We start from the raw sequence: 12,107 nt of genomic DNA, 5'->3' as shown, positions 1-12,107 counted from the left end.
TGAGTGTATTTTAAAGAAATAAAATAAAACGAGCGTATTTTATAAACAATTAAAGAAAGTAATTTGTTTTCTAAATAGCTCCAGAAAATCGCCCAGAGCTTCATTTCGTCTAAGGCCAGCCCTGAGTATAGATTACAGTCACATGAAATCTAAAAGGTGTAATAGACTAAACTAGAAAATGGAGATAAAGAAGTAAAATGTACAAAATTGGGGGCTAAATAATGCAATAAATCAAGAATAAACGTAAGAATGGATGTTGATTGAGCTAACCTATATAAGTCGAAGAAGACATATTTGGCAGCAGCAAACAATTGGTGAATGACAAGTAATTGTTTTGTTATGCACATTAGACCAATATCACCAATAATTCTAATTTATTTATTTCTTTTGTTTTTTAGTTGTTTGTCTCATATTTCTTGCAAGACAAAAGTACTAGGCTTACAACACTTGAAAGTTCCATGGCGGTGGAAAATTTATTTTACTCGGTTCATCTTATTTTAAACCAATCAGCATATGACACATCATCTTGCTTAATCTACAATCATATCAAATACTAGCTTTATATGTACTAGTGCCGGTTGACATGGCAACCAATGCTGACATGTCATCCTAATTCACCATGCTTTCAATCCACACTATGTGATTGTTGAGGATCGATCCTTCTTCTTCAGATTTTTTGCATGGTTGGATTAAAGAAAAGTAATTCATTTTCCCCCTCAACTTATAAACAATGGACAATTAACACGCATGAACTTGCATATTATGGGCAATTAGCCCCATTTTGAAGAAATAGCTTAAACTTTAATGGGGCAAATTGCCAATTGAGAGACAAATAACTTACAAATTTAGAGGGCAAATTACCAAAATAGGGCTAATTGCCCATAATATGCAAGTTCATGACTAAATTACCCACAAAGTTAATTTATGTGTTAATTGGCCATTGCTTACAAGTTGAGGGGGCAAATTGTTACTTAAATCTTAAATTCTCTTTCCATTTCAATAAATGATCCACTTTGTCATATTTACAGATAGACAATACTCTAAATATCTATAAATATTTTTTTATAATACCTTATTAATACTATGATTAATTCACTTTCATATGATAATTGTGAATTTACGATCAATAATAATTTTAAATAAAAACAATATAAAAATTAATTTTAAAAACTATACTTTATTATAGACAAGTATTTAAAAAGAAGAGGAAATGAATGGGAGTAGTAATTAGAATTTAAGTAATAAATTTGGAATTGTGGATATATCAATATAATTTGCAATGATGCATGAAAAAATAAATAAAAATAAATTATGCTCTAATAGTGGCATATGGATTCAAAATAGATACAAATTTACAATAAGTTGGAAAAAGTACAAATTTAAGTATATAGGAATAAATTGAGAAAAAACCTCACTTTGTATATTTTTTTCTAAAAAACATAAAAAAATTGATTGTAGTACTTCATGTCCTTTTGTGCGCTTCACTCCTTTTAAATTTTCTTCCATTCTCCTCCTTCATTTAAAACTTCAATCAAAATTTATTAAATTCATTTTTTCCCTTTCTTTTCTAATGATTTATCTCAATCCACCCAAAATTTTAAATTTAATTTCTTACTCTATCTCAATCCACCCAATATCCCATCTCATTAGAATATTATCTTGGTCCTTTTCAAACGCTTTTATCTTCATATTTTTATTTAAATGTTATTTAAAATAATTTAAAAAATAAAATTCCTAATATTTATCAAAATTTTACGAATTTATATCTAATTGTTTTGAATTTATTTTTAAAATAAATTTTATTTTTTCGATCCTATTAAAAATTAAAACAAAAAATTAGAATAGATCATTTCTAGTTTTTGAAAATGTAAGCCGATAATTCCAAATAAATTACAGGTCCAGAAAGTAGAGTTGGATATAAACCGGTTAACCGGTCCGTAAAAATCATTTGCAATCTGACCATGATATTGTGATTATAAAATTAAAAATCTACACTTAAAATATAAAACAATTAATCATTTAGAACGTTTTGATTTTTAATTATACCAATTTTAGCTACATAACCATAAAAAAGTCTAGTTCAAAAAAAAAAATTAAATTTTATTTTCTTTCAAAAAATTGCTATACATTATTTTTGAAAATTTTTTGTAGGTTTTTTTCTCGTATACAGAATAAAATATTTAAATATTTAATATATATGCGTAACCGTGATAAATCATGTCATATGACACAAGTCTCGGAATAGGTTTAGTTCTAATATCACAAACTAATCTGATTGAAAATCCGCTCACGGCCAACAATTTATGAGATCAACTTTATTAGTAGATTATAGGAATGGTGGGTAGATGCTGACACATTTCGCCATTTTTTTATAGCCGTCTTATGTTCTAAACATACATTACTGCTAATGATAAGAAAGTATTGTTGGTTGATTCATATATACACCGCTACAGTTACTAGAATTGGCAATGTATAACTAAAATTTTCTTCATAAAAAATTTGATATTGAAGATTGTGATGCACACTCTTATAATAAGAAAAAATTTAGTCTCTGATTTTCTCCTAAATAAAGTTAGTTTTACTTTAACTATCAGAGATGATATGTACACCGTTATTAAGGATGGTTTGTTCATCGAAAATAATTTTGCTACTGACGGTAAATGTTAATTGAAATAAAGGTAGCCTTCCTACTTATGTTATGTGATTTTAATATTTGACATGCTAGACTCTGTTATGTCAATAAGAAAATTATTAATAATATGAATATTTTTGATTTAATATTATAAATGTCATTGAATAATTTCAAAAAAATTGAATTAGTTATGCAAAATAACTAAGATATCACATAAATTTATTGTCATAAAAACTTAACCGTTTGATTTAATCCATTTTAATTTTACTAAATTCAGGCGAGGAGCAGATCTACTCCTCGCCGGGAGGAGCAGATGCTCCTCGTTGAGGAGCTGTCGGAGGAGCTGCTCCTCCTCCGAAAACTTAAAAAATTGTTTTTATTCAATTTAAATTTAATTATTTTTTTGACTTTATGAAGAAGATGAGTTTTTTGTATGATTTATTATATTATAGAATATTTAGATTATTTGATAAATATGAGGATCTATTTTAAATATTAACCAAATGAAAAGAGTTCAATTTAATATTTTAGGGTGCAATTGAAACTCAGAAATTTGAAATAGGATAAAATTGAAAAAATCGTTACGTCGAGATGAAATTAAAAACCAAAATAAAGATCAGGGTTTTTTCAGTTCATTAGCCTTATTATAAATTCATACAAATATTTTTCATGTTCGAGATATGAAGTTTCGATGATTAATACAAATCAAACTATAAATTTAATTTAAATTAGATTATAAAATAATTTTAATTTTCAAATGAAATTATAAAATCAAAGATTTTAAAAATCCAATATATCAAAGAATTTTTGTATAATTTAATTTTATTATAAATAAAATTTAATTTAACTTAATTTTTTAAAAAATGAAATTTGAATTGGAAGGGGCCCATTGTTCACGTGGAGGGGGTGACTAAAATGATAATCCTACAAGACAAAAGAATACTCAGTAACAAATCTGCCCTAATCCCCTCCCAACCAATGATTATCCATCTCTCACGTGGGACTGCTGAATCCATCTCACCCCACCATTACCCCCTCACTTTTCTATAATTATAATCTCTGCATTGCACCCCCTGATATCGATCATTACATTTTAATTCCTTAAGCTGCACAGTATAGTAGTTCATGGGAGACTCCTCTGCTTCATACATACACATGGTACTTAGACTTAATTATTATATATACATATACTAGTATATTTGTTTCTGTTTCTTGTTGTTCAAGTCTGTGATCTTGATGATGATGATGATGGTTTCATTTGTTTAGGTGCACCACCTTATTGAGAAGTGCTTGATTTTTCATATGACAAAACAAGAGTGCATCGAAGCTCTCTCCAAACATGCAAATATTACGCCTGTCATCACCTCCACAGGTCTGTTTTCTCATCTTTTTACCTATTTTTCACTCTTTTTTCATCAGAAGTCAGTCAATCATGTCATGATTGATATATTTGTTGTTAATACAAGTACAAATTTAACAATATAGAACTCGTATTCCTGTTATTTTTCTATCTTTTAAACACTTATGACATGATGTGTGATCAAGAGGATATTAGCTAGCAAGAAAATCCAAGTTGCATACGCTGATATATTTAACCAGGTTCAGCTGTTGCTAGGGCTGACCTAGTTTTAACTAAAACTATTATTTTTTATAAACCCTAATGATCCCAGGCTTGATTGATTAAGAAATTTTTGCATGAACTTAGTTCACTTCTCATGATTATGAACCACGGATTTTTTTATATAAACTCAGTTTTTTGTATAGGATCCTAAACCATTCTTATATCACTAGACACATAAATGATACTAAATGAATGAATGAACCAATCACATTAATTGATATTTATTTAACTAAATTTAAAATATTTTATTGTGATTGTTCATTCATTCATTTATACTATGTGTCACGTTATAAATGAATAGTTTATGACTTTATGTGGTGAATTAAATTCACATAAAAAAATTATGGGATGGACTGGAATATGATAATATTGAATTAGAGAGGAAAAAAAAAAGAGATCCTATAAAAAACATGTATGTAAATCCAACATAAACATAATCTAACAGATTCTCATTCAAAATTAATAGTTTATAACTGTAAAAATAAAAAATGAAAAAACATTTTCAATTTTTTTGATGAACAATACGTATTCAAAATTAATAAAGATAATAATCATTGTTTTTTGGATTTGTAGCTCCTTTGTTGTTGCCTGCCACATCTTGTGGTCGTTCAAATAAGCTTATCATTATCCACAAAAATAAATACTGAAGTCTTTTGTGCAAATAGCCATAAGTAGCTTAATTTCATCTCATGGTATTCATTAATATAATACATGAAGATATTATTTTACGTGATTGAAATGAAACTATATAATATATTGACATGAAAATTTTATAATTATGCAGTTTGGAATGAGCTAGAGAAAGAGAACAAAGAATTCTTCGAAGCTTATGGTCGATCGAAAAGCAAAGATGATGATAGAATGTCGGAGGAAGAAACAAGTAAAATGATACAGAAGATGATCTCAGAATCAGAATCAGAATCCTCTACTAAACATTCTGATGATTCAATTAAATAATAATAATAATAAATAAATAATAATAATAGTAATAATAATAGATTCTTTCCTTTCTGATATATAATTGGTATTATTGGCTCCCTTCCAAGAAAATCCACTCACTCCAAAACAAACACAATTTGATGTACGTGTGGTCCATAATTACAATATGGAATTATATGTAACAACTCATGCTCTATATGCCACATCAATGCCTTATCAACATTTCATATATTTGTATATGAACCAACTGTTTTTTTATCAGTTTTTCAATTATAAGACTATTAAAAAAGTTAAAAATAAGTATAAGTTTTTTAGGCAAAATACTTCTAAATATATAATTTTGACTACTTTAAGAAATATATCCCTAAAAGAATTGAACAATATGGTTCATTGATTTGACGAGTTAGAACATTCATATCCAAACCACAATCCAAGCAAAGTTATGGAGTTTCTCTTTCATAACTGAATCATTTAAATAAATTCATATAATCACTTTAGATATATTTTGGATATTTATTGTCCCAATTCGTTAAATTAGTAAAAAATATTAATAAAATCTATTTTTAAGAATATATCTGCCAAAATAGTCAAGATTGTGGATATATAAAATTATTTTATCGCTTTTTTGGTATGATTTGTTACATAGGCAAGTAATTTGTGTACACTACCATCATTAAGTTGCCGATATAGAGCTTACTTTATCTTTTAGTACACGGTTGATTAGGAAAAAAAACGAAAAATAATTGATTGATATATATTTTAAAAATTGAAATACTAATTTAAATAAATATAAAAATTCAAATACTCAAATAGTATTTTCAAGAAAGTTCATACACCAACAAAGTAATTCTTCTCTAGATGTAATATAGTCCATTTCTTTTACAAAGTGATAGTAATACTAAGTGTGAACAGTTCAATCATCCAACTATTTAATGTAATTATGGAAATGACTCAAAAGCTTGTGATTGTGATTATGAAGTACACACTATCAAGTTTATAGGGCTCTCGAACTTTCAAGGTACAATACAGTTGTGTGATTCAGAATTTCGCCCTTATTAATATGAAATTTTGTGTCCTCCTTACAATTAATTCATTTCCGGCAATATTCCCTGGTTATATGCCAATCATGATCATTTCCTTTATTATGAAGAAGATGTTTGCGGGTTCTACAAGTCTAAAATTAATCAACGACTACATCATATCAATTATCAATTCGGACCATTATATTATATATCATGTGTTTACTCGTGGGGTATATGATCAGACACCACACTTGTCTGCCTGCTTTATGGTTTTGTTTTTCTGATTGGTTAGCTTTTGGATGATAATCCTAATTAACGTTGTTATTTTTGCACTTGCTTGGGTGCATGCAGCTGCCGGAATCATCTGATCTAGGGTTATGATGTAACATACAAACATCAAATTAAATGCAGGTGATCTGATGATTTATAACATTTACGATATTTAACTCTAAGGTGTGTTGATAACTGGTATTATAGTTCGATTTGTTTTCAGATTTAGTCTGCATGCATTTATGATTATTATAGAAAAAAAACTTTCGGATCCGTAATTTGAACATGAGATTACTTGATATAAAAAATGAACCAAAAAATATATTTGAAAATAAAAAAACCACCAATTTTAAAATGTCAAAACTCGTTGATCCGCAGGTCTGAATATTTGTAAAGTGAATTTTTATGATGGAGATCAATATACTTTATACTATATGGAAGAACGTATGAAGCCTTAGTAAGATAAATGATTGAGATATTCGTTGCCGAGAGTCATTCTGCAAACAAGCTGAAAAAATTAAGCTTCTAGGGGATAGAAAAGCCTCATGACTGCTCTTGGATTTGGAGAAAAATCTTGATGATTAGAGATAAGGTTAAGCACCTATTCTCTTGTGTTTTCAGTAATGGGAAAGCCTTCTCATTCTAGTTTGACCCCTGGATGAATGGCATGTCTATTAAAGATAAGTTTCCAGAAGTTAACTTAGTGGATGCTGATATTCCTTAAGAGGCCAAAGTTTCTGATGTGTGGAGAAATAACAGGTGGGCTCTTCCTGATCCAATGGATGAGCAAACCCAATTTGCTTGGAGCTATGTGACTAGCAACTTCAAAGTTAGAAATCAGGTTCCAGATATGATTAAGTTGAATGGCGAGCAAAGTGGTAAGTTCTCTTTGAGTAGTGCCTGGAGAAGCCTTAGCCCTGTGCAAATGAGAGTCCCTTGGTATTCTATTATCTGGTATCCTGGCTTAATCCCCAGACACTCTTTTATCACTTGGATGGATCTAAAAGGAGATTAAACACTAAGGATAAATTGATGAATTGGAGTAGTCCAGTCCAACACTCGTCATATATGCAACTCTCAGACTGAATCTATTGGTCATCTGTTCTTTGAGTGTAGTTTTTCTTCGAATGTTTGGAATAGAATACTAAGCATTTTTGGAGAACTAAGACAGAAGCTGAGTTGGAGAAGGAAAATTAGTTATCTCTCAAGAAGAGATAGAGGAAGATCTGTGAAAGCCAAAGCAAGAAGGCTCTGGTTTAATGCAGCAGTTTATCACTTATGGAAAGCAAGGAATGATGCTGTTTTCAATGGGTAATTGATCCTGAAGATCACTGAACTTTCGAGTTTTTTCATTTCAGTCACTAAACTATTTTTTTTCATTTTGATCACTGAACTTTCATTTTTTTTCATTTTGGTATTTTCAGGCCAAAAATGCTTAGGTGGCAGACATAATTAATTTTTTTTAACCTGAAAACTTGCCATATATGCATTATTTGATCGAAAAATTCATTTTCAAAGTAAAATTATGTATGTATGATAAATTTTCAAAGTAAAACTTATAAAATCCGGTTGTCACATGTCAATTTCCGGCTGCCACCTAAGCATTTTTGGTCTGAAATACCAAAATGAAAAAAAATGAAAGTTCAATGACCAAAATGAAAAAAAAAATAGTTTAGTGACTGAAATGAAAAAACTCGAAAGTTCAATGATGGTCAGGATCAATTACCCTGTTTTCAATAGCAAAGTGCAGAATACTGATCAAGTTGTGTCCAGGATTACTTTTGATGTAAGAGCTAAGCTTAACTAAGCTAATGTTGTTTAGTTTAGCCAATCCTTGTGTCTGCAGGGTCTTAGTTAGTGCTTGCAGGCCCTGTGGGCTAGTCTTGTGCCTTTGGGCTTCTGTGTAGCCCTTTGGGGTTGTATTCCTAGTTTTTTTAGTAGTATATTGCTGCTTTTGGTTGATGAGTTAATTAGAGGAAAAACGGGAATCAGCCAAATTAATTAGATAAATACGGTCCTAAGTTTCATTTTAGAGATTTAGACCTTCTTTTCTTTTTTTTTGATTTCTATACTTTCTGGTTTTGACAAATACGATCTTGTTTTTTTGTTCTTCAATTAAAAATTCAGTTCAAACCCTAACATAACCAAAAAAGCGGCAACCTTCGACACCATTCCTCCGCCATCACTGAAGCAGAGGTCGCCTTCTCCTTTCATTACTAGGTTTGCCAACAGAATTTAAATTTCTTCGCCGGAAATCGCATTCCGCCATGACTGAAGCGGCAGCGGTGACGACGGAGCGGAGATGAAGAAGCGTGGCGGTGAGAAAGGTTTTCATAGACAAATCTCTTTCTTTTAACACCCCACAACAAGAATGGGATAATTCTCCATGATGAAGAAGCTCTACTCCATTTTTTTCTATTATTTTTAAAGTAATGGTTAATTTCAACTCTACTTCTTGAGTTTTGTTGGGTTCATTATGGAGGTTGGTGGTAGATTGTCGTGGATATTTATGGATCTGTTATTTTTTTGTTGTTTGAGTGTTTTGCTGGTCTTTGATGTCGATCAAGAAGCTACAACAATTTTTGATTTTTGGTGTTGCACAACCTGCACTCTAAGTGTTTGAGGAAATGCTTATGAGAATTGTAATGTTTTTGAGTGTTTGGGTAACCAATGGCTAACATTAGGTAAACCGTTGGATAACTTGTAGAGAAGATGAGGCTGATGCCATTCAGTGAATTAGCCAAGGAGATCTGCTTGGAGAAGGGGATAGCGGTGCTGCGACAACGTAAAATGTTTATGGATTTGCTCATTTTTTTGTTGTTTGAGTTATGAGAATTGTAATGTTTTTGGGTGTTGGGTAACCAATGGTTAACATTAGGTAAATCGTTGGATAATTTGTAATAAATTTTATTTTGAATATATTATTCATAGTTATGCGAGACTGCGAGAAGCGAAATTGATGATCAGCCTGCACTCTAGGTGTTTGAAGAAATGCTTATGAGAATTGTAATGTTTTTAGGTGTTGGGTAACTAATGGTTACTATTGGGTAACCAATTGGGTAACTTTGTAATAAATTTTATTTTGAATATATTATTCATAAAATCGTTAGGTAACTGGTTGTCGTCGCCGGAGATGGCGGATCTGTTGTGATAAAATTTATTTTTTTGCTATTTTACCAATCGTTAGTTACTAATTTTTCTTTTATGAACGATTGTGGTGATGTGGTGGTGGTTTGATTTTTGGTGTTGCACTGCCTGCACTCTAACTGTTTGAAAAATTGCTTATGAGAATTGTAATATTTTTGGGTGTTAAGTTACCAATGGTTAACATTAGGTACACCGTTGAGTAACATGTAATCAATGTTATTTTGAATATATTATTAATAAAAACGTTAGTTAACTGTTGTTGAATTTTATTTTGTTGCTATTTAACTAATGGTGTACTAAAAGTACATTAATGATCTTGTTTTTAGTACAATGTTGGTTAACAAATGGTTAATTAATAATTTTAAATTTTAAAAAGACGATTTAGATTTTATTTGACGGTTGATGTGGCTGTGATGAAGATGGAGGGATTTGTAATAGGATTTTCAACTAGTTTAATGAAAATGGAGATTTGAATTTGTAATAGTTTTGTTTGTTGGTTAACCAACAGTGTTAGTATACCGTTGGGTAACCAAAATCGTATTTCTGAGATTAAAAAATATATTTTTGAGAATAACAAAAGTCGTTTTTGCAAAAAAAAAGTTCAGATTGTATTTTTCAAAAAACGATTTTGAGGTAGTATTCTTGAGAATATTTTATCTTTTTTTGGTATTTATCTAAAAAACCCTTGGTTGATTGACTAAAAAACAATGATTGAGATAATTTCTGTATACTCTTTTGATATTCTATAATAAAATCAAATTTGTTAAATGCTTTCTGAGTTTATTGAGTTAAAAGTTTGTTTGAGCATTGTTGGATTTTGATTAAAAAAAATCATGACATTGCAAAAGAGATTTTGTGTTAGTGGTACAGAAGATGGATTACAATGTCTATAATTGAAACAACATCACTTAGATTTAATTGGATCACTGATAAATCAATTTATTTGGGGATAACTAGATGAGAAGCATATGCTAGTAGATACAGGAGAATATTTGATATTCCCTAGCCTTTTTTTAGAATGGACCTGACCTACAACCTCTTCTGTCCAGAGAACATGTCAAGTGCCAAAAAGTTTACGAGGAGCGGTCATATGACCGCTTCTACAATCTAAACCGGTCAGAGAACCGTTTTAGCAAAATGACAACATAAAATTTTTTGATCCAAAATTTTATACAGATTTGGTTATTTATATCACATATGTGTCAAGATTTTGATTGGATTCCAAGTTGATATTGGAGTTAAAATTATGGTTAAGGGTCACATATGCACAATTTTGAATATTGATTTAGTGAAAGAGCAAGATGCATAATAAGACATGTAGGACAATAATGAATGTTAAACATGATTTCAAAATGCACATCTTTTAGGTCTCAGTATATAAAATGGTTAACATATCTTAAAGTCCTTGCATTTTTCATTTTTTCTTAATTTCGTCCCTAGACATTTTTATTTCTTTACTCGGTCCTTGTATTTTTGAAAATAATTTTATAAAGTTTTTTTGTTTTTTTATTTAGTACTTTGAAAAACACTCGAATTTGCTGTCTCACACTTTCGCATTTTTATTAACAAAAAACCTTTGTAAAATTGTTTTCGAAAGTACATGGATCAAATAAAGAAAAAAAATATAGGGACCTTAAGATAGATTTTGCCTGTATAAAACTATAAATTTGTCAATTATTTGATGTTGAAGTGAGATTAAATATTGCACTTGTGATATGTGATTATTGGGTTGGTTGATCATTAAGGGATATTTTACGATTTCAACATTTATTTGTTTAGTTTAATCGTTATAGGCTATTAATGACTTTTTTTCAAATATTAATTTTAAAACCAACAAAATTCGAATCACAAAATGTAAATTTATTCACCTCGCAATTGAATATTTGAGACAAACTGGTAGTTCGTGTTATTTGATAAAGATAATCCAAAACGACGTCGCATGGAAAAGGTCATGTTGGCACTGACGAGGCAATTGGTTTCCAATGGCTGGAAACGGGACATAGGCTAAAATGTAAAAATATTTAAAAAATTGGACTAGTATTTGAAACAAAGAGTAGTATGTGCTTAAATTGCAACAAAATGCTAAAAGTTGTGCTATTTGATAGGAATGACTCTATTATATTTGTTTTCATTCTAATAACTGTTTTGTTAATTTAGACTATTTTAATCATCGATTGTAAAATCACTGTAAGTAATATAGATATACTAATTAATATAATTTATAATATATATAAAAGTGTATTAGGGGCAAATATTTTCATTTATGGATAAAAATACCCTTTTCATAATTTGCAGAATTTAACTATTAAGAATCTTCTCTAATCCTAATCAACCACTTAAACTTACATGAAGATAAAAAATCTTTATATATTTTCTTAACCTTAACAATTAAAATTTTCGTATTCCTGATTAATCACTTGAAAATTATTCCTAATTCTTATCAATAATATTGTACTCTATGAATAACATAAATATA

The 12,107-nt window shown here is 29.5% G+C and overlaps 1 protein-coding gene across 1 annotated transcript; it reads left to right on the top strand.

Moving 5' to 3' along the window:
• The first annotated feature begins 3,680 nt into the window (after nt 1–3,680).
• On the top strand, nt 3,681–5,431 carry LOC126661124 (uncharacterized). Its single transcript, XM_050354915.2, has 3 exons — nt 3,681–3,790; nt 3,899–4,004; nt 5,038–5,431. Exons 1-3 carry the CDS (start codon nt 3,758–3,760, stop codon nt 5,208–5,210), a joined length of 312 nt encoding a protein of 103 aa, XP_050210872.1. The 5' UTR covers nt 3,681–3,757; the 3' UTR covers nt 5,211–5,431.
• The last annotated feature ends 6,676 nt before the right edge of the window (nt 5,432–12,107 follow it).

Source organism: Mercurialis annua, linkage group LG8, assembly GCF_937616625.2.
Source record: "Mercurialis annua linkage group LG8, ddMerAnnu1.2, whole genome shotgun sequence".
Taxonomy (NCBI): Eukaryota; Viridiplantae; Streptophyta; class Magnoliopsida; order Malpighiales; family Euphorbiaceae; genus Mercurialis; species Mercurialis annua.
The sequence above is the reverse complement of the archived record's forward strand: the minus strand, read 5'-3'. Positions and strand labels throughout refer to the sequence as shown.